Consider the following 25,207-nt stretch of genomic DNA (forward strand, 5'->3'; position numbering starts at 1 on the left):
TATGATACCTTAAAGCATATCATAAAACTATTTATTTGTTTAAGTTTATTTTTTCAGCTTTGTATTTTTACTAAATATGTGCTGACATGAACTGTAATTTTGAAAGCCAGAATTTTCGGAAACCGTTACCTTACAAATAAAAAATTGTTAAATGTATTGTTTAAATATCGTATATTTTCATTTTATTACCAGAATTATGTTTTTTCATTTTTACTAAGAGTGTCATTATCACGCAGATATGGAAATTTTACCAGAATTTTTTTTTCCGTCTGCATTCTGTGAAACTAAAAAAAAGGTTCTCTAATCGAGGAGTTATATTTTAAAAGTAATTAGAAAACATTGTTACAATATTGTAGGATTTTAACTAGGGAAAGAATGTATTTAATTGATTAATGGGAAAGATATACCAAATTAAAAATATTTTTTTTCTCATATTTACGGTGGGAAAAATAAGAAAATATTTCATATTTAGTAGTTTTCGTTTCTATAAAAGATAGAAGGAAAAAATACAAAGAACGGGATATACAACCTTTACAATAAACTTTACAATATAGAATTTTTTTGTTGTTGATCAAATCATTGGTTTTAGCATTAATCCACATCGGAAAATTGAGTAAGGTATTTTCTAGTCAACAATTTTTATAATGTCGAATAATAAATGTTTATGCTTAGAGTTTTTGGTATTAACAATATATAAACATTATACTTATACTGTACAAAACATTCAATTTTATGACTTATATTGCTTATGATCATTACCAAAAGTTTTATATCTTCCTCGAAATTTTTTAGACATAAAATTTTAATAAGATCTGAAAAATTTTTGGATGGTGTTTTTTAAATTATTCGAACTCTGACATGCAAAGATGCATTTTTAAGAAGTATTTTAAAGACAAGGACAACTGCAACGTCACCGAGTTCTAAATACCAGGATTCGAATTTTGTTCGTAAAAATGAAAAAAAAGGCGTAATTGTTCCTAATGTTCAGATTGTAGGACAAAGCGTTAATTATAAAATCATGAGCTTTTGTCAGGCGAATTAAAAAAGAATCTACCGTGGTTTTTTTCTATCATATTGGTAAATGTTTTCTTGTTACATTACTATTCTTTTATTTATCACTTCGAAATCATCAAAAATATTCTCATAATTGTTTATGAAACATTTAAATAACGAGAACGTAAGATGTTAACAGTCGTTTGAAATAATGGCATATTCCTACACGGAGAAAAAAATCTGGCAAAATTACCGTATAGTAACGACATTTCTGGTAAAGGAATTATAATTCTGGTAATTAAACTAAAACATACGGTATTTAAACCATTATTTTAGGAACTTTTTTCTTTCGTTAATGTATTGATTTAACGAAAATTTTGATTTTCAAATTTATAGTTCTTATTAAATCACATTTAACAAAAACACAAAACTGAAAGTAAATTTTACTGAATAAAGGATTTTTTTACCATGCTCTAAAGTATCATGATAAAATTACCAAATTGTTCTTCCGAACTATCATTCCTTTAACCATTTATTTAGCAATTTTAACCTTTTAGAGTCTATGCATTTTATCAAAATACAGGGTGTTTATAAAGTCCCGGACCCATTTTGATGTTTAATAATTCATAAAATAATAAAGATAGATTAAAATTAATAACATAAATGGTTAGATAGACTCAAAAAGTTTCATGACCCTTGTCATTGAACTTCCTCGTGTGCCCCCTTCGGAGAATATCAAGTCAATAGTCATCACGCCAGGTAGCGGCAGGTATGACATCAAAATGGGTCCGGGACTTTATAAACACCCTATACAATAATAATAACCTGTTTACACTTCTATTGTTTACTTAAAATGGCGGGGGATATATCAAACTATGGTGTTTGTTTTATTCATTTTTCAAGAGGGTAGTGCATTAATTTATTTATTTACGAAAATAAGTACATTTCTTTGCAAAAACCATTTACTAAACCTCTATTTATTTTAAACCTACATTTTAAATAGCATTTGGTGGAAAGGCGAGACTTTTCGGGCAGAGTGCCCCTTTTAAAACAAAATATTAAAAAATTTTCGATTCCAAATATTTATTTATTGTGACTCATGAATATGCAGGTTTGTATGCTCATTAAACAAAGTAAAATTAATTATAAATACTTGTCATGTTAAATAACAGATAGCACAAGTACGAGAAGGACATTACAAAGATGCATGTATTGTAGCATGAAGGTAGTAGGTTCTATATATATATATCCCTGTGATGTCATTCTTCATCTTGTGCTATTTGTTCTTCAATACGAAGCAGACAAGAGTCTTTGAAAGAACTTATAAGCTGAACTGTGCAGATGTCATTCTTCATCTTGTGCTATTTATTTTTCAATACGAAGCAGACAAGAGTCTTTAAAAGAACTTCTAAGCTGAACTGTGCAGATGTCATTCTTCATCTTGTGCTATTTATTTTTCAATACGAAGCAGACAAGAGTCTTTGAAAGAACTTATAAGCTGAACTGTGCAGATGTCATTCTTCATCTTGTGCTATTTATTTTTCAATACGAAGCAGACAAGAGTCTTTGAAAGAACTTATAAGCTGAACTGTGCAGATGTCATTCTTCATCTTGTGCTATTTATTTTTCAATACGAAGCAGACAAGAGTCTTTGAAAGAACTTATAAGCTGAACTGTGCAGATGTCATTCTTCATCTTGTGCTATTTATTTTTCAATACGAAGCAGACAAGAGTCTCTGAAAGAACTTATAAGCTGAACTGTGCAGGAGCACACAAGCCTGCATAATTATGTGTAACAATAAACAAATAAATAATTAGATGTATACTGTGTTGCGATAAGATTCGATAAGATTCAATACTTCCATTTTAGAATGTTGGGAGAGTCTGATACGTGACATTTAAGTTGCTGATTTAATTCTGTCTTGTACAGATATTTGCATACATAAAAATATGTATTTTTAATTGTTGCAAACATTGATAAAAGTTAACTTACAGTTTATACAGAAATAAAAACATCTAATCATTCTTAAACAAAGTGCTTACTAAATATAATAGGGCACATAAGCTGAACAATTTTGCGCTACTTCAAATGCTACAAGCACTGTTACACTGTCAAAATTACAATATTATGTCGAGCCGCGATGGCTCAGGAGATAGTGTGTTCGCCTTCCAATGAGGCGAACCGGGTTCGACTCCTAGTCAATACGAATTCCGCATCCGGATTGCACCGACCACAGAGCTGACGTGAAATATCCTCAGTGGTAGACGGATCATGGGTTAGAATCCCATTGAAGTCAGGCTAACCGTGAGAAAGCGGGTTACCGTGAGAATGCAAATGGGGGTTAGCTGCATCAAAAGTCCTCCATGAAGGCAAATTTCTCCCAATACTTGATCCAGGAGTTCCCTTGTCTTCTGGATTGGGTTCAAAGCTACAGAGTTGAACATTAGTAGTCGTAAACCCATAAAATTAGGTCGGCTGTTCATCGACGGTTATAAAAATAAAAAATAAAATATTATCTCATTTACAAACAAAAAAAATTTTGTTTTGAAAAAATAGGGATTGGAATAAATTTTGTTCGGAAAGATTCCATTTCACTACTAGATAGTGTCTGGTAATCATACCAATAAAAATTTCTTAATAACAATTAATATTTAAATTTGAGTTTTTTCTTTTCTTGATCACTATTTTGTGTTTATGGAACATGACCAAATAGTAATTTGAATATTTATGTTCAACTTGCAAATAAAATTTAAAAAAAACCTGATATGATTGGAATTATTGATTATATTAAACAATACAGTTTTTTTTTAAACAATAGTAATTCTAACTATGTGGTCGTTTATCTTCTCTCAAACAAGAACCTTTCTTTTCGTTTCAATTGTACGACTTCCACAGGACACCGAATTTTTTTGCAATTTCTATGGTATCTATTCTTTTACCGTTCGAAATTTTTTTTACCATTTCAAACGTATGTCTGTTCTCACCCCTCAAAGTCTTTTACAGTTCTAATCGTATGTCTATTCTCAGCCATTAAACATTTTTTTTACCTTATTAATCGTATGTCTGTTCTCAGCCATCAAAGCATTTTTTACTGATTTTTATAGTATTGAAAAACTTTTAAAATGCGCATAATTCAAAATGATATTTTACAAATAATTTTTTAAGTGTAGTATTGTTCTTCTTTCTGAAAAAATAATCATTATTTTCAGTCATTATCCTGCATTCGTCCAAAAAATAAATTCCGAAAAGTATGAGAACTAGCAAACCTACGCCAACCGAAATTAAAAATCAAACAGTTAAAATATTGAAATACAAGATAGCCACTGTTTCAAGATGTCATAGGTAAAGTTTAAAAGTGTAAATTGAAAAAAATATTTATTATTCATAGGAAAATAGATTAATACACTTTAAAATGTTGTTTAAAATCGTAATCGAAATATTTTCAATTCTGTAGCAGATCCTAAAATATCGACTAGTGTTAACCAGACATGGGTAATAAAAGTAAAGTAATATTTATAAATGATTGTTGATTTTCTAAAAGCTGAAGCAACCTATTTCTTTAAAATTAATAACAATAACAAAACGATAAAAATGTGTTACTTTAATGTCTTTCAAATACTACAGAGTAAAGTAAACAGTAGATTTATAAATTAGCATATTCGACAGTTAGTCCAAGAAATGTTGCTCTACGGAAAAACTTAAATACTAAATACTGGTAATTAATTACTGGAAAGCCTTTATTTGAACAAATATTCTTCTGGCCAGTTTGGAAATTTTAATAGTAACGGGGACAAAACGTAGTATTTCTGCTGATGGTTTATTTTTAACTATCAAAACATTGTTCAAAAAATGTAAAATATAAACATTAATATGTGATTAAGTTAAAAAAACAACGTTTTATCAAATCATCAAAATTCAGTTGTACTTTTCTTTACAAATATTTAAAAATATAATATTTTACTAAAAGTTTTGAAAGACTGTGCTGGCAAATCGAGAAGAAGAATAACGTTGAAATCCATAGTTTGAACACAATCACGTCATTGTGCATGGCGTGTTAACATTACAGCTATTAGGCTAGGTTTATTATCACACTGAATCAATTATCGAAGAAGATTGGAAATTAGAGAAGTTGGGTTGTCGAACCTGATTGACTGCTGAATCGTGACGTAAACAAAATCACTCAATTACCCACACCTGACGTCACATGCAGGTAATCCGTTGTCATTATTTTTTTAAGCTATTTATTACTCCTTCACTAGAATAGTTAATAGAAAAAGGAAAATATTATTCTTGTTAGCTTAATTATTTCCTTATTTAATTATTTCTTTATGTAACTATTAGCTTAATACCAGCTCGTCGTACGAAAATCATCGTCGAATAAAAAATAAAAAAAATAATTACATTACGAAATCATTCGCAAAACTGAAAGGCATATCAACACAATTAATAAAGCTAAAATAATTCTAGTGGCTTTTTTTTTAATTTGCATTATTCGTTGCCCTTCCCGGTGGCTTTATGTTATTAAATTAAGCAAAACACGCCTTTTCAGTTCATCCTATCAGAATAAAGATTAATTTTAGTCAGTATCACTTGGCATCATGCAACTGTTCGCGGTCAGCTCATGCTAGTTGAAATTTACCACTATTTATATTGTAGTTAATTTCTCTGATACATACTTTCATGGGTCCGCAAGACACTAATTTTCTCAGTATCAGTATTAAAACTTCTCAGCAATGGTGCAGTTTTCATAATTAACAAATAAATCAAGATAATACTTTGTGTCTATATTAGCATATTTGGTACCTATTACATAACCTTTTAATGCTTAAATTTTAAATGAAATACAATAGCAAATCAGAAGTAGAAAAATAAGGCCAAAATTTTCAAATCAAATAGAATTCTTATAAGATGATAAGGAATTTGGAGTATGACTATTCCTCTATCTAACTTTTAAAATACTGCCTAAAATATTTATAAGTAGTGGTGGCAAAAAGACTTTGTAATACTATTTCATTATATTAGAGCACCATCTTTACTACCACTGGTAAAAAATGTTCTAAAATTACAGAAATCTTTTATGGAATTCTCATTAAAACTACACCAATTACCATAACACCAGTATTTGCATATTACCAAAATTAATTTAGCGTCGTATGCTTATAGCGGTTTTCTACAGTTCCCCCCCAAAAAGAAGTAAATTTTCTTGACTAATTTTGCTTTTCGGTACATAGCTTATTTCTTTATTTCAATACTCATCTATTACCTAAATTATTTAAGCATCAATAATAGTACTGTGATTTTTTACGCTTCTCGTTAACGAATGCGTACCACTTTCTCATCAATTTTGATTTTCAATTTATAACAATATTTTTTTTTTCATTATAGTTACCTAAGATTTGAAATTATTCACTGTTAGAGAAAGAAGTTTCAAAAGAATTACTTTAAACAAAATAAACACATGATTTCAGATTACTTTTGGAATACTAATTTGGTGACATAATCATTTCATGCTACCACGTTAACGTTGTTTATCGAACTTATCTGGTTTAACGAATAAGAAGTAACTTATTATTTAAATGTGTGCAATGAAGTCTTTTTTAATCAAATAGCAAATAAGCTAGCAACTGATGTTATTTTTGAAATATTTGCAAAAATAAAATTGTCTATAGTTAAATATTAAACAATAACTAACCCTTAACCAATCAGAAAATTCGGTTTCGTTTTTCACTTGTCTCGCTCGAACGGTGCGCAGTAGAATATTCTCATGTCAGCAGCGACCTTCGTGTTTCGAACTATCACTCGGATGGTTTAGAAGTCTCTAAACGACAAACGGACGGACATTCATTTTATTTGTATACATTTTTTCATATAACTATCTCTTTATATGATTATTATATTTTTATAATTATTTCTTTATATACTTATTTCGTTATATATATATTTTTATATAATTTTCAATATAAATAACAATTACTATGTTATAAAATTGATAATAATTTTACCCTTCTATGCATTCTCATCGGACAGAGCAGTCACATGATATGTTACGTCATTAATAAAAGTAAGAATGTCAAGTTATCTTTGGCTGGCATTGACATAAAATTGTTAAAAGTAATAACGATTATTTTTATGTTTATTTATTACACGGGGATAGAATTTTCTTTCAATACTACAAATACTTGATCTTACCTAATCAGGGTTTGGGATATATATATATATATATATATATATATATATATACAACTAAACTAATTTCTAACTTCTATAGAATGCCAGAATCATTGTAGTTTTATTTATTTCAATAGCTAGTTCAATGAAAAATCAATTGAGAAAATTCCCTTTTTCAAGCGCCTCTTCTGAAGGATATAAATTAAACTTTTAAGCAATTTTTTAGGATTAGGAGCTGAAATTATACATTTGGACTATAGGGCAGATGTTCATTAGGTCGTATGAGAGACAAGCAAACATACCTACAGACAAACTTGTAATTTTATTATTATAGATTTATAAATCGTAACATACGAAAAATGAGTTTGATGGATGCTTTCAAATGTATATTACAGACATATTAACTCATATAGAATAAGTTTTACGACATCTGTTTTATATATATTTTATGGGATAGTGGGATTTATTTATTTATTCACATACCAATGTAAGTTTCTTTGTATATACAAGGAATGGTTTGAAAACCAATTCAATTTCAAAAGTAGGCAGCAAACTCTTAAGGAAAACCGCTTAAATATGCATCCAGAGTTATAGTGGGATTCGATTCAACTACATTCATGCTTCTGAGTGGTTTGTGAAAAACGATGCCACTTGGCGGAAAAGGCCCTTTTGATTTATTGCAAGTAAAATCATTAAACAAAAATAAGTTGAAACATATTAAAACTGAGGCATTAACCTGAAATAACAACAGCATCTTTTTTCTGAAATTGCCTTTAAAATTGCATTCAGAATTAGATTTGGGTTATTAAGTTAATAATTAAAATTATAATGTAAGAATGAGCTCATATGTTCTGTAATCTCATTTTATAATCGGTGCTTCTGATCAGAATGGTTGATTACTTTGTTTTCTAATTTATGCATCTCCAGTAGATAGTCATATCATTAAAATTATTTCCAGAATCAGAACATAAAAATATATTTTCATCATCTATACATCTTTTTGACCGATAAGATTACAAAGGAGATAAGTTGACATCAAATACTCCATACACTTTTTCCGGAGAAAATATAACGGGTACTTTTCTTCTGTAGAGGCGAGCCAGTTTGTAAGTTGGTGGGCAACCAATCTTTTTTATCATGTCGTTGGCCTCCTTGTTGTGAAACAGCGTAGCCATATAAAATCCTTTCTTCAGGGGATAGGACAACATTAACTGTTTTAACATTGCCTCAGCAACATTTGGGTCATCAGCATATAATGGACTAACTAATGGAATGTCCTGACAACTTCGTTTTATTGTACCAAAACCAACACATTCTTCATTTTTAAATGACACAATAGTTTTGGTTTCTATCTCTTCGCAGTTTAGTTTCAAAAGCAACTCTCGATTAAAACCACATACTTTAAAGTCGTATTGATGCATAGAGGGTAGATGAGCTTCTTGGTATGTTTCAAGTATGACATCTTCAGGAACTGAATCAATCAATTTATCAGGACTGATTATATCATCCAAGGTATCGTTTTCTTGAATAAGAAGTTCTTCTTCATGAACCACAAATTGTTCTCTTGTTTGGTATATACCTATTTTTTCAGGTACGGAATTCGTGCCAACATTTCTATTTCCAATGTGTTCTTTGCATGCATTCCAAACCTAAAAGAACAATAAATGAAAAATCAAGAAAAGGAATGAATAGTTTGTCAAACTAACCGCTAACTTAGTTATCTGACGAAATATAGTTATCTAAAAACATTCAGTTGTTTTTAATAGAGAAAGGAATCAATTATATTCCTCACACTGTAAAAAATTTCGGATCGAGTTACAGTATAAAGTAACGGGACTTAAGGTGCATCATACGGAAAATTCATTTTTACTGTAAAATATTATACCGTTATTTTCACAGTAATCTTTATTTAATTAAAGTGATTCACTGATTTTACTGTAATTATTAAAAAATTATGGTACATCAGATTTTTTGTTCCGTAACATGTTTTGGTAAAAATGCATTTTACGGCCGGTACTTTCTAACATAATTTGATCCAAAATTTTTTACAATGTACTTCAAGGATGGATGGGACATAAATGCTCTATTAGACAAACATGTCCAGTTTGCAAACTTGACAATTTGGTTCCTGCTAATATTTCAATCAAAAGATCAGCTTGAGCTGTTGAATAAAATTTATATGATATCAATGAAAAATAATATTTAAAAAAAAATTTAAAAAATATTCATATTTTAAATTTTTTCAAGAATCTCAAGAACTGTTTGACTGATTTTGAACAGTTCCTTTTCTCAGTTTGTAAGTAATTAGCAGAATTATTTACACATGTACCACATTCAATGGTACATATATCATAAAACTAGGATATTTGTAAACTTATTATCTGCGTACTAGTTTAAAAAAAGAGTTGAGCCACGTAACCACTTAAACTCGGTTAAATTTGTGAACATTTGATCTCCTTATTTTACCGCCGTACTGAAATTAACTATTAATAAAACGGGATATTATTAGATGTTATTTAATTTTACCTAGAAATTTACCTACAATATTGGTATTTTATTTTAATGTGATTGTTTTGATTCAGGAAATTTCAGCATTTTAAATAAAAATAACTAATTGGATGTTTTTATCCTAAACAACCTTTATGCTTTGATGCATAATGGTTAAATACTTTGAAGAATTATACGTATTCTTATAACCTGTTGAGATATTGTTTATAAAGTAAGTTGTTGTTGTTTTCGTATGCCTGTTAAGGCTGAGGGGTGCGATTGTCCTTGTTTTCCAGTGGCGCCATCTGTGGCCCAGAATTATAAAGTAAACCCTTTGATTTACATATATTTTGCATAGTAAGAAAAAGTTTAATGCTTATGAAATTTAAATATTATATTTTAATTTAGCTACATCACACAATCTTAAATAACACAACCATTTTATTTTAAGTAAATGTAATGTTAAAAATTAGTGATTTCTTACTTTTGTCCCGATGCCTTTACCTCTAAATTTTTTCCTGACGACGTAAAATCCAAAATAATGCAGATCTTCATAAAGCCGTACAGTACAGCAAACACCAAGAACTTGTCCTAAAGTAGAATAAAACATTTTTGTTACGACAAACGTAGAATAAAACAAAATAAAGTAGAACGAAACATTTTGCTACTTGAGACGACAAATGTACGAAAAAATACGATGAATTTATTTAAAAAATAAAATAAAAAATGGGAAGAGTGCAGTTATTTTTGAAGTGATAGATTTAAAATTAATATAACTTTTAAGGTTTTAAATTGATTTATTTACATATTTTATCGGTAAAACGTAATAAATCAACAAGACTGAGACTGCTATACTGTTAAAAATTTCAGATCAGATTCTTGCACTCAGGGTGCCGGTACTTTTTATCATATCATTCATTTTTTACCGGAATATGTTACGATGTTACGAAACTAGAAATCTGAAATAGCTTAATTTTTGCAGTAATAAGTAATTTTTACAGTAATAAATCACTGAATCACTCTGATTAGATAAATATTACTGTAAAAATTATGGTACAATATTTCACAGTAAAAATGGTTTAGATAAAACTGGATTTTACGCTAAAACTGGATTTTACAGATGATGCATCCAAATTGCCGGTAATTTATACCGTAATTTGATCCGAAACTTTTAACAGTGTGTATGAAAGTGCACTGAATAGTAACCTCACACCGAGAATTTCTTTTTTACTGTATACGATCAAAATAATGACAAGTAATATTTCTTTATCTGTAAAAATTCCCCTACGGGAAGAATTGATAAGTAATGGAAAATAAAATTTTTACGAGAACAAATTAATGGAAGGCTGGAAATTATTAATTTCTGAGTTACTACTTCATTTGTGACAGCTCCGCGTAAAAAAAAATTCATTGATGTTGTTTTCAGTAAGAATCATTAACCAGAGAATGAATAAGAAATGAATTGTACAATGAATAATTTAAATTTAAAAAAATGTGAATAATAATGAAATTTAAAAAAATAATTAAATTGATGAAAAAAGAATTGAATTAATACATAAACAGTCAAGCAAAATAATAATTAAAGGAGCGAATCGATAAAGAATTATGAAATAAATAAATAGAGATGAATGAACAAATTCTGATTAAATAATACTTATCGAACAAATAATACTGGAGTATTGAAATAATTAGAAAATTTAAAGATTTAAAAAGTAAATGGAGGCAATATTAAATATTAATGAAATAATAAAATATTTGGATTAATAAATAAGCTAATGAATATAATAAATAGGTGGTATGATTATTTAAAAATTAAAATTAGCAAGCAAAGCTAGTGAGCAAATTATTAAATAGAGGAATGAAAACATAAGTGCAAGAATATATGCTTAAATAAATGTGTAAATTATTGGACGAATGACGGAATAATTTGTTGTTTAAATATCATATAATAATGAATGAATATTTATCATATTTGACTAAAGCAATAATAGTGTCATTAAAACAAATTAAGTACTACCGTAACTAAAGCAATCATAATAATTCTGAATGAATTATATATAACCTTTAATGTAAATAACTTTTACTAAATTGTTTTGAAGCAAGTCTGTGAATTCAAAACAAGTAAAAAATCTAATGTTAACTAAATTGAATCAGTAATAAATCAAAATAGACCTTCGAAATGTTTTATTTGACAAAACATGAGACAAGATATGCATAGATCTAATAAATCTCCGGAATAAACTAAGTTTTTAATATGTTATTTAAGGAGAAAATATAAAAAAATATATTACTTACATTTAAAAGCAAACGGAGCAATACATTGTTAAAAAAAATAAACAGTAAATTCAGTGCCTACCATCATCTGTTACGGCTACTTTAAATGCATTCGGGTCCAGTTTATGCCATTTTTTGATACCATCATGCCCAGTGTGCCACTCAGTTTCTTTATAAATATCCATAACTTGAGGTATTTCTTCAGTCCTCATATTTCTTACATTAAACTCAATCTGTTCATTGTAAGTTTTTCCTCCGTTCTGTAACTTCAAATGTAAACTCATTATTTAAATAAATATGAATAATTTTTAAACAGAGTTAAATATGTTCAGAATAAATTTTTGCCGTTTCAGAAAATGTTATGAAATTATACGTTATAAAACTGACGAAAATTCTTGAACAAAAAATGTTTTTACAATTTCGACTTCGCTGAAAGAATAGCATTATTTATAACTCACTAAGATTGATGTAATAAAATTTTTATTACTATTTCAGAGCAAATCAAACCATGCCTACTCATTATTTATGGTTGTTCCTCTAATATATTTCAATTTTTATACTTCTAGCTGAGTTTTGCAATGAATTCTACGAAAATAAAAAATGGAAGTTTCCAAATCGATACTTTATACATTGTTATTTAAACATTATTTCAGTACACTGTTCAAAATTTCTCAGAGAAAAATTAAGTAACAATTTATTTAATTGTTATTTTACCGTATTCAAGCAAAACAGTCTAACAACCGTAAATAAAATATTATGCAGATTGTTAACGGTGTGAAAAACCATATATTAAATTTATTAACTATTTTATTATAATACGGTTAAACAACCAGAATTTTATCGTACTAAGTAGACCCAACTAATGAAGCCACTTAGTTCTTTGAAGCTGGGTACATATAATAGCCGAGAAGGCTGATCTGTCAATCTCATGACCAACAGAACGGGGGTACGAGTCCTAGCGTTGACACCACAATATTTCCTCCATTATCTCCAACGCATGAATAGTTTCAAGTCTCCTATCACTCCCTAATTTGCAATCCTAGACAATTAAAATACGATACTCTCATTCACGCATAGATGGCAGCACCGTAAAGCTGCTTAACACAAAAAGTCTAATATTTCCCTTCTCGTACGATAAGTGAAACCACTAATTAAATCACATTCCACTGTTCATTTGATAAAACATAACTCAACCACAACCTAAATCCAATGCACGTTACCTAACGAAATGCTTCCCTCCAATCCGTCAAAAAAATAATTTTTACGATTTTAAAACCATACTAGTTGTAAATGGTGAAGAAACCGTGTAGTTTTGTATTTATGTTTTTCTAACCATACTAGTTTAAAGCAATTACAAAACCATCAAGGTAAAAATGGTCTTTCCCGTAAACTTAATCGGATGGATAAACTGCTGTTGGTTATTTTACCGTATTTTTAGAATGAAATTTCTAACAGCGTATAAAATAAGATTTCAGACTCTGGAATGATTAATGACATATTTCATTTTGTATTTTATTGGCAAATATATTAAAACAAATTAAAAAATGTGTTAAATATTTAACTTGGCTTATATATTAGATTGAGTAAAAAATAATAAAAACAAAAACCGAAAAAGATATTAAAAAAAATTCAGCAAAATCTTTTAGATTGATCAAAATGCAACTAAAACTGTAAAATGTCCGTTTGTCTGAATGGAGTTTATAAGACATCTGAAAATTAATTGTTTTTATAACTTAGAAATATATTTTTTATATTTATCTATGTTTTTGATAACGTAGATCATTATCAGAAGCAAATAATGATTTTATCTCCCTAAGAACCTTAACAATAAAATTAAACTTAATTAGATATAAAACAGTTTTAAATGGTGCTTTTTAAAATTTTCAATCGGGCTTGCAAAGTTATATATTATACTAGGGGGCAAAGCCCACTGTTCACTACCGCTCAAACAGAAAACAGTTTTTCTACGAATGTTAAAAATATTCACGTAACATCTATGTACTAAAAGGAATTCTGTTTGCTTACGCTCTTGTGCCTCTACTTCCCACTTCCAAATATTAATATCTATTACTATTCGCGATCGCAACGAACTATAGGGGGCGTTGTTGTATGAGACTAATACCTGCGAATTCTATATGAACAGTCATTCAGTTACTCTAGAGACGTCGTTAATGTATCACGTAGCATTGCAACGTTCCTTCGTTATTGTGGCTAATTAAATTTAAAAAAGAAAAATGCTTGATATTCTTTCTTATGCAAACGAAAACAAAATGGAATCTCTTTTTATTAGCAAAGGAATATCCAAAACACATCGGAAAAATATTTGTACATTAACAGAAAAAAATATGTATATTCTTATAAGAGTTAAAACCTAATGCCCGAGAAATAGTACTACTAAATTTAATGATATAACATGAAGGCCCATTTAAACTTTACATTCTATAGTTTTAAGAATCATATTACTTCAAAAATTAAAATGAACAAAAAGTATACATAAGCCTCATAATTTTATGAAATTTAATTTCGTAAACAAAGTTTTTTGACAACAATTTTTATCAAAAAATTTCAAGTTTCAATAAAAATCATTATTTAGAAACTAAGAAACTTAAAATAAAGAATGCTGACGAAACAAAAACAAAAAATCAATTCTTTTTTGTCGCCATTTTTAGTGCTACGAAAATTCGTCTTTGGGATTTGCCAAAAACAAAGCAAGATGAAATTTTATTTTTTCAGGAGGGAAATATTTTACCGAAAAAACGAAAATGTACCAATTCCCACAACATGAAACTTTATCTTGGTAAACGTACGTTTTGGAAATGTTATTTCATTTGGAATCTTATTTATCAGAGTTCATATGGCGATATGATTGTTTTGAATCTATGCTAAACTCTATATCGGCTCATTTTCCACCGAAATCCGATTGACTATTTTGATTTTAAATAAAGTGTTTTATTTTAAGGAATTGTCGCAAAAATTTTAAGTGTAGATTGGCGGCACTTAAAAACCGCCAAATCTGTAGCGGCGGTGGCGTTAATACGTAAGTACCGAATTTTTATTCCATACTTTTCTGAATCATATTACTTCAAACATTGAGATATGCAAGAAGTATACATAAACACATAATGTTATACCATTTAATTTTTCAAAAAAAGTATTTTGAGAACAATTTTTATCAAAAAATTATAAACTAAAAAACGGAAAATAAAGAATTCCTAGGATAAAAAAATGATTTTAAGAATTCTTTACATTGAAATAAAAACTTTTATATTGTTTCTTTTTTTATTATTCTTAAAGTTCTTAATCAGACGTAAAAAACCATTCTGTAGAGAAAAATCATCAAATGAAAAAAAAAATATTTACAAGCAAATTTTTTATTGTAAAAATCATTGCACTTACCTGATTTAAAATTCCCGGAGAATACCAAAATGATAAGTTCCTTGTTTGAAAACTTTATTCTCAAATAATAGATACATAGTTTATCCCTTCATTACTTTTAGATAACATACTACACAGCAATATTTTATAATTGATATGAATTTGAATATGTAGCTAAAAACAGAATAGCTGAATTCTAGTTGAACTTATTCTATCAAAACTAAAAAATACTTACCAAGAAAACGATACAAATTAATTAAGAATCAGCACAAATGGCACTATTTCAAGTAACTTGGATAATTTTTTATTGTTGTTTTCCGAATTATATGGATACAGAAATATATACTATTCTATAACGAAGAAGAATATGCTATAACTATTACACATACTGGACCTAGTAAACTTTTGCATTATGCAGTTTATACATGATTCGAAAAATAAGAGTTCATCATGTAGAAGATCTCATATTTTGTCATTTCATCTCTTTTTAAATTTGTAATTGGCTAAGTGAAAAAACGTGTAGCTATAACTTCTTTATTCATATGCGATAAACTTTTATTAAAGTTATCTATGTTTGTAGGATCCTCCAATTGCTTAAATTTATTTTGAAATCAAAACCAGGAAGACTAAATTAGCGGTTGGTATTCGGTTAAAGGCTGGATTTTTACTCTCTAAAATGAATCGCATTTAAAAAAAACTGTCTTAGATAGTCTTATTCTCAAAATAGTGCTATTTATCAAAACGAATTTTGATAAAAAAAAGTACTAAAAACTGAATATTTTTCCTTCTCTGCAAATCAAATTCAGCTATTGGAAAACTAGGGCATGAATCACATTTTTGTTAGATAATATGGTATTTTTAATACTTCCTATCTTTAAAAGGAACCACATTAATAATTATTTTTTAACAATTCATTTTAATCCTTTGCCGTCAGGTTAACCATGGGAGATTTTTGTAGTTTTCCTCTCCATGTAACGCAAATGAGGATTAGTTCGAAAATCCTCCACGAGGGCTACTTTCTCCCAATACTTAATCCAGGAATTTCCTTATCTTCTAGATTGGGTTAAAAATTGCAAGGCACGGAGTTTAACATTAGTAGTCGTTAACTCAAAAAATTGGGTCATCTGTTTAACGACGAAAAATTTGTTTTTAAATTTTTTATCTCTCATTTCTCATAGTCTTTTTTGTGATCTAAAAATCGAACATAATCAATTAGAAACTTGTTTTGCTAAATTCAGATAAATTTTAAAATATTTTACGTATTTTTATATAATTTGAGTTCAAGACAATGAAGGTTTTCAGTTTTTGCAGTACCTACTCTCTGCCAATAAATCTTTTTTTCCATTATATGCTTACTCAAATCATATGTCGTTCCAATCAAGTGTCTAGTCTCAGCAATTACAACAAGGAATAATCCTGATTAAATAATACTGTTCATTTAACAGCAATGAAGGCATAAATAAAGTTACTTGTAATTAAAATACGTGTAATTCAAAGTAATATCGTACAAATTGTATTTAAGGTGTGGTAGTGTTTGTCCTTCTGAAAAATATTTTTTTTACTAAGTTACATGCTCTTCCAACAAATATGAATTAAAATCAGTACAGAAACAATGTATAAACTCAGTAAAACCCTAAGGAATTGAAAGTATATTAGAAAACCTAGAAGTAAAAATTCAGTGTCCATGCTGGATATCCACTATTTTATAAAACAAATCAGAGATTTTTTCACTTCATTTTAAGAGATGGATAAAGTTTAAAAATATAAAACTAAAAATATTTTTCTTAATAATTTGAAGAAAGTCGATGAACAGAATGACAAAAAACGTTGTTTTTATTTGTGATCAAAATATTTCATATTCAGCAGCTGTCTTTAAAATAATGTTTCGTAATATTTACACACGTGCAACGAAAAAAAATCAGTATTTATAAATGATTATTGATTTTCTAACAGCTGATAAAACAAGTATCCTTAAATGTAATAACAGCAACAAAATAATAGATTTTTATTATTTTAATGTCTTTTAAAGCCACAAGGAATTCAATGATTAGTTAATATTCAATATTTCACAGTTATTCAAAGCAATATTGATTTTCTGAAAATTTTTAATTTCAAATATATTTTTAAACCACAAAGAAACACATATTTATTTGATCAGTTTGAAAATTTAATAACAACAACAAAAAATGAATAAAAATTACTTTTATAGGTTTATTTGTAACTACAAAAACTTTTGCCAAAGTTGAAAAGTTTAAGGCGATGCTTGCTGTTCAAAATTCGAAAAATCCTTCAAAAATCCATTATTTGGTTTTTGAGATGTTAAAAAAAAATTCCCTTTACAAAGTAATAAGTAACAAACCATGTTTAAATCAAAATTTTTCTGACCGATTTAAATTTCTTATAAGATTTAAATTTGTAAAAGTTCATACATCAATAAGTAGTTTTCGTTGACAAAGTTGCTTTTTCGCGCAATGGAGTTTTTCAATGTTCTCACTACTTCAAAACGTTCCTTTGCGTACCAGTTTTTTTTAATAACAATTTTCAGATATTCTTCGATGTGTTTCTTCCATTCTAAATGCATTTGACTATTTTAATATATTAATTCAATTTTCTAATAATTGAACAAACGTAGTTGAAGCGTGTTTTTGAAGACATTTTTAATGACAAAAATTTTAATGCCTATTTATGTTATATTTTTAAACGATTACCATACCCTTTTAAATTTATTTAAATGTCTATGAACAACATATTTTGGTAAAAATGTAACTCAAAAAATTTAAATTAGTTCACAAGGAACTTTTTAATTACCAAAAATTAAAATCGATACTTTTAGCAATAAATTTAAAAATAATTAATATTGTTATCTAAAACTTCGTACACAGATTTCTAATAATACTACCAATATTCTGTTAAAATTTGAAAATGATAGAATAAAAATTTCACTTTTTTTTTCTAACGTTCTGTGTCTTCTTAAATACTCAGAAAAAGTTACAGTTTAAAAATAATTTTTTATTAAATCTTTATTAAAATTTTGAAAGTCAAAAAGCATAGTTTACGTTTTATTGAAATTTGTAATTGATTCACCAAATGCCATTTCATGACCCATTCAATAAATAGACTTAAAAGAGAAAAGAAATAATATTCTTTTTATTTTATTATTTTTTAAAATTTAATTATTTCTTCATGTGGTATAAAAAAAGATGATAGTCGTTTACCGTTCTATACATTCTCATTAAAATTGTGCACTCAGAAAACTCTGATTGGCTGATCAAGATATTCGCAGTTGTCATTAGCTTAATTTGTGCAATAATAACGGTATTTGTCAGTTCATTATTCACTTATCCCTTATTAAACAGATATTACCAATGATATTTATGGATCATCCCTTCTAAATATTATTTTTCAGTTAAACTAAACTAAGTGGCATGACAACCCAAAGAGGGCCAAGGCCTACTGTGTCTGTCTCAGCTTTATTGAACTTGGGTTCAGGGGTGCAGGAGCAGATATGCCGGTTGGGGTCAGTTGAACGTGGAACCCCCAGTATTTAGTCTCCAGGCACGATTGGTACTCTTTTTATCGACCCACTGAAGAGATGAAATTATGACTCAACCTTATCCGGAAAGAGGATCGAACCCAAGACCTGTGGCATGAGAGTGCGAAGTGCTACCACTTAGTTAAATATTATAAAATTTTTGATTTTTATTATTAAATGTTTAAAATAATATTGAGTCTTCTTTTCTATGCAATAAAGTAAGTGCGTGATATTACCTTGTTATTCGACATTTTCACGATAAAAATATTTAGTTTCGGCATTACAATTAAATAGCATGCAAACTTAATTTATTTTTAATAAGTTATATTTAATTTACAGTAGGGGAGAGTGGGGTCAATTGTAACATTTTTTACTTAACTATTTTTAACTAACAAAAAATCCAATATATTATTAGTATTAATTGACAGACGAGTAAAGTAGACTATCCTCTACTAGAAAAAAAAATAAATACCTAATTTTAAATGTTATTATATTAGTTATTGACAATTTTTGATAGTCGAGCACTTGTTACAATTGTCCCCACTTACGGGGTCAATTGTAACAGTTCATAAATTCAACTAAAACATAGTTAATTATACATAGTATCATAGTTGTGATATATTTCTTTATCGATCAAAATAGTAGTGATATTTTAGGAGTAAAAATAATAATGAGCAGAGACCTAAAGGGTTAAGCTTTTAACTTTAAGGGGTTAAAAATTTTAATTTATGCTGTGAAAGGTGACAAATAAAATAATACATATGCAACATAATATAAATGATATAGGAAACTATTGGTGGTTCTTAAAGACTTAAGTAATGGTTTGTAAACATAAGATTATTTATTTTCAGCTGTTACAATCGTCCCTTTACTTATTGTTACAATTGTCCCCAAGACGCCACTTCAGCTTCATTTGTTAAAAACAATGCTAGTTAATTAGCAAAACTAATCTTTTTTTTATTGAAATGTTAATTAAGGTGTCCACTTACATATTCGGTTACTAATTTTTATTTGTTTAAACAAAATTACTTTGTTACAATATAATATTCTAATATCAGAAAAAGTACTTGCGTGGCGTGAAAATATCTTTTGTGATCTAACTCTTTCAAGAGTACATAAAAATGATTACCATCAGGGGTGTACATGTAGATTTATTAAATACACCTTGTGCGCCACCTAGGAACCAAATCTAGAACCCGACACTCGAAATTTTTGCTCTGTTACAATCGTACCCTGTTACAATTGACCCCACTCTCCCTTACATTTAAGGTAAAAATATGTTCAACCTACAAATACAATTAAAATATTGAATGCAAGAGAATTATTTAAAATTCTAAAGCAATGTTACGGATTGACTTTTTGGACTATTGTTATATATGTTGTCTTTAAAATAAAGAATCACGCAAGGTTTAAATATAATTAAAAAATATTAAATAAGATTTTAATACACATGTTTGGGAATTAAATTATGATGGTAATATAGGGAACAATTAGGTTTTAATTTATATAGCTAATAGTTTTAGGAAATACCTTGTTAAAAAATTTGTACACATGAAAAATAATATTTAATCAAAAGTAAATCAAGTGCCTGCAAAGTCGTGTCTTAAAAAGATATTACCAAAAATAAATTACAATTTGGGCTGTCGTATCACAAAATAAATCAAGTGCTTACATAAATTCGTGAAACAAATTACTACATAAAAAAATGGATCAAGTTCTTTAAACCTTCCTGGATCTGAATTATGTAAATTAGTGTTGCAATTTGTCTGGTGAGACTGTAAAAGAATGTGGCCAACAAACTGTGGTGGAAAAGTACTGCAAGTAGCTCACTTAACTTGATGTTTGAAATGCAAGGCAAAGCATTGCCATTTAAAAAATTAAAAATGACACCACATATAACTCATTTAACTCAAAAGTCACGAAAATATTTTGATAAAAAAAACTTATTCTGGGTAGAAATGAATCTTCTTCAGAACAAAAACTCCACAGTTTACAAAGAATAAGGAATAATAAATAATAGAAATATAAGATTCAGTAGAAAATGATTGAAAATAGGAATATATTTATAAGGCACCTTTGAACGTATGAAGATAGGTTGCAATTAAAATTAGGTCTGAACTTTTGCAATAATCTGATACATGCTGCTAAACTTTCAAGTAAATTAGATAAAAATTTTAAAATTTACTAAGCTATCCACTTGCATATATCTCCAAAAATGAAGTCGACTACTTTAAAAAATATAATTCCAAACAAGAAAGTAAAGGTAAAGAAAAAAATCTTCCTATTTTTTAGGTGATCAATATATATGCCAAGAAAAACAAACGTTTGGAACCTGTTATTTTGGTGACATAAATTAATCGAAAATTGAATTTTTTGTTTCAAAGCTATCTAATGACGTTTAACGTTAAGAATAATGTTAAATTAAGTATCAAAATTATTATTAATAATGTAACATACATTTAATGAAGCAAAAACTTTATCAAATTTAATATAGAATCAAAAGGTATTTTCAATCGTTAGGACATAAGAGTATTGTATGATAGAAAACATATAAATAATTGTTATACAAATAAATTTCAGTTTCAACTTACCATGGTACTTTAGTCTTAATTCTAAATTAAAATAAACGTTTTCTAACTAATAATGTAGAAAGCGGGAAGACGTAAGCTCAAAACTGTCTAATCTTCGTGAAATAAGTAAGTGTGTTGAAATTCTTCGTGCTACAAAACATGACTTGTTCTGCCAAAATAAACATTTCTCTCAACCATTATCGTGACAACAATATTTAATCATGAAGGATTGATACAAAATGTTCTTGTTTGAAAATGATTAGGTGTTAAGCTATTTTCAGTTGAATAAAAGGAAAACTATTTCGTTAGGAATCTGAAATATAGCAATTTTAGAAACATCCAGCTAACTACTGAATGTTCTAGAACTTAAATAATAGATAAATGATAGAGTATAGATAACTGATTAACAAAAATATCCGAACATAGCGTCATTTAAAATAAAAAAGTAGATAAAAACTTTCCTCGATTACTTTTTAACTAAACGGAATTCTCAGAATGTTTTGAACTTATTTTAACCGTATAGTAGTTCTAAAATATAGCAATTCAAGAAACATCCAGCTAACTATTGAATGTTCTAGAGCTTAAATAATAGATAAATGATAGAGTATAGATAACTGATTAACAAAAATATCCTAACATAGCGTCATTTAAAATAAAAAAGTAAATAAAAACTTTTCGCGATTACTTTTTAACTAAACGGAATTCTCAGAATGTTTTGAACTTATTTTAACCGTATGGTAATTATATTTTATTTTATAACTGGTGTTGAGTAGCCAATCCAACTCTGAGTTTACATATACTAGGTATTACAATTTCATGTCCAATGAAATTATTGTGTCAATTTGTCAACATTTCCCACAAAGTATAGGGGAGAGTGGGGTCAATTGTAACAGGGTACGATTGTAACAGAGCAAAAATTTCGAGTGTCGGGATCTAGATTTGATTCCTAGGTGGCGCACAAGGTGTATTTAATAAATCTACATGTACACACCTGCTGGCAACCATTTTTATGTACTTTTGAAAGAGTTACATCACAAAAGATATTTTCACGCTACGTAAGTACTTTTTTGGTATTAGAATATTATATTGTAACAAAGTAATTTTATTTAAACAAATAAAAATTATTAACCGAATATGTAAGTGAACACCTTAATTAACATTTCAATAAAAAACAATTAGTTTTGTTAATTAACTAGCATTGTTTTTAACAAATGAAGCTGAAATGGCGTCATGGGGACGTTTGTAACAATAAGTAAAGGGGCGATTGTAACAGCTGAAAATAAATAATCTTCTGTTTACAAACCATTACTTAACTCTTTAAGAACCACCAATAGTTTCCTATATCATTCATATTATGTTGCATGTGCATTATTTTATTTGTTCCCTTTCACAGCATAAATTAAAATTTTTAACCCCTTAAAGTTAAAAGTTTAACCCTTTAGGTCTCTGCTTATAATTATTTTTACTATTTTTCCTCCTAAAATATTACTACTATTTTGATCAATAAAAAAATATATCACAACTATGATAATATGTATAATTGACTATGTTTTAGTTGAATTTATGAACTGTTACAATTGACCCCGTAAGTGGGGACAATTGTAACAACTGCACGACTGTCAAAAATTGTTAATAACTAATATAATAACATTTAAAATAAGGTATATATTTATTTTCTAGTAGAGGATAGTCTACTTTATTCGTCTGTCAATTAATACTAATAATATATTGGATTTTTTGTTAGTTAAAAATAGTTAAGTAAAAAATGTTACAATTGATCCCACTCTCCCCTACCCTTCAAAGTATTCCCCATCGATCTGAAGCTGGATATTAGAGATATAACCTAGTATCGACCAAGGGATGTAACCCTGATTTTTCACCTAGAAATCTCAGTGCTTGAAGCACTGCACCAAATAGCCACTTGACAATTTGTAGCTTCTTTAAAATTTAATATAAGACCCAAAAAAATAGAAGCTCCTTTTTTTTTCTTTATGTAAACATCATTACATAAATTCTTTACGTAAACATCATGATCTATTTTATCTAAATTGTTGGTATCAGACTACGATTTGTTTATCTTATTACAAAGTAATCAAATTATGTAAACAATGCTAACTTTATCAGTGAAAAAACTTTTAACTAATGGGAAGAAGACAAATGGAAGGGGAGACAAGGAAACTTTTACAAAGGAAAGAAGTCACAAAACAAGTAAATCAAAATGCAAAACAAACATGCAAGAGAATGGCTAGAACTATACATGACTTTTTTATTTGCAAAAGAGGGAGTAATATGCTTTCTGTCTGAAAACACAAAAAAAAAAATTGTGTATGGCATGAGCAAGAAGCACCCAAAAACAGATTACTATAATGAATAAACTGTGTTATGACTTTTTCAATGTAACTGTGTTACAGGATATACCTGTAAACCAGATACTGCCAGTAATTTTTTATTATTATTTAAATTTCATTACTGTCATAGCGTTTTTATAAAGCCTGTAAAATTAAAATTAGTAAGGATGTTATTTTTTTCAGCACACGTAATCTGGGTTCAAATTTCGAGAGGACCCTTTTAGACTCGAGGGACCGATTTGGAGCTTTTGAGGGTTAGGAAATAATAAATTATTTGTAAGGAGGTGATTAAATATACTAGGCACAAACTTACAAATAATACTGCGACAAAGCTTTTTGAAAGTAATTGAATTTAAAATTGATTTTATGAAATCTATGTTTCAAAATTTGAAAATGCAGAATTCAAATCTTTAAAATTATTGTTCCGATTTCTGCGAAACAAATTTCTTCTTAATTTAATGGAGACAAGGGAGGAAATTACACATTGTTACAACTAGCTTTTATTATTTTGTTAAAATACATTTTAGGAGAAACTTTCTACCCCCCTCCCCAATACGCATAAATCATAAACAATAGCATTATGTACACTGAGAATATAAGAAGGACTCTTACATAGTGTGATGGTCTTATATAGGATTATCATGATTACAGTTATAGCTTTAGATAATCATAAAATAATATGCCGAAAATCATCAAACTTTTGAATATCATAATGAAAGTAATATTTTGAATATTATAATGAAAGTTTTTTCTAGAAAAAAATTTAAAGTATATCTGGCAAAAGAGAACATGATAGTTGACCAGTGAGATTAATTTCCGAACAATCAATGGTCAATTTATTGAAGACTCCTTTAATGATCAGATTTACCGTTTGTAGGAACAAATTATTCATTATACGACTTATGATTATACTCTTAATTCTAAACATAGTGCACCGTTTTCTCTATTTGGTATCTCATTGAATTTGATTTGACTTATTTGTTAAATACTAAACATTATGTTTTAGTTATAGCATAGGTTCCCAACCTTTTGCAAATCACAACCCACTTTGAAACTCAAAGCATTTTTAGCGCCCCCAACAAAATATAATAGTAAATAAATAATAAATTTTTGACCCAATTAAAGTCTTTCAATGTTTTTGTCACGATACATTTCTATAATAATGCCTTTGAACAATTGAAAATTTGCTTAATGATTGAATCATATTCATTGGTAATGCTTCTTATTATAATTTTGATCTAAATATAACTCTTGAAGAAATTTTAATTATTTGCATAAAAAAGGATTCAATATATCAATTTGTAATTCTGAATGAAATGCATAAAATCAGAGAGTTATATTTTATAAGTTAATAAGAAATCAGAAAATAATTTTATTTATGTTCAATTCCCGTAAATTGTACAACAAAGGAGAAAACGCATAAATTATATAAAAAAAATAAACTTTAAATATATTCAAA

General features: G+C 28.0%; 1 protein-coding gene across 3 annotated transcripts; it reads right to left on the reverse strand.

Moving 5' to 3' along the window:
- Window positions 1-7,465: 7,465 nt before the first annotated feature.
- LOC107448426 (uncharacterized) lies at window positions 7,466-21,693 on the reverse strand. Of its 3 annotated transcripts, none has more exons than XM_016063607.5 (4): window positions 21,422-21,693; window positions 12,006-12,189; window positions 10,134-10,240; window positions 7,466-8,811 (listed from the first exon to the last, which is right to left on the reverse strand). In XM_016063607.5, the coding sequence occupies exons 1-4, from the start codon at window positions 21,422-21,424 to the stop codon at window positions 8,176-8,178; spliced, it is 930 nt and encodes a 309-aa protein (XP_015919093.3). In that variant the 5' UTR covers window positions 21,425-21,693; the 3' UTR covers window positions 7,466-8,175. The 3 variants fall into 3 exon arrangements, with proteins under 3 accessions (XP_015919093.3, XP_042898199.2, XP_087023913.1); XM_043042265.3 differs by having other exon boundaries at window positions 10,154-10,240; window positions 21,422-21,692; XM_087167787.1 differs by having other exon boundaries at window positions 12,006-12,183; window positions 21,422-21,563.
- Between the last annotated feature and the right edge of the window lie 3,514 nt (window positions 21,694-25,207).

This window comes from Parasteatoda tepidariorum, chromosome 7 (assembly GCF_982258835.1).
Source record: "Parasteatoda tepidariorum strain Cologne lab strain chromosome 7, Ptep-v5.0, whole genome shotgun sequence".
Taxonomy (NCBI): Eukaryota; Metazoa; Arthropoda; class Arachnida; order Araneae; family Theridiidae; genus Parasteatoda; species Parasteatoda tepidariorum.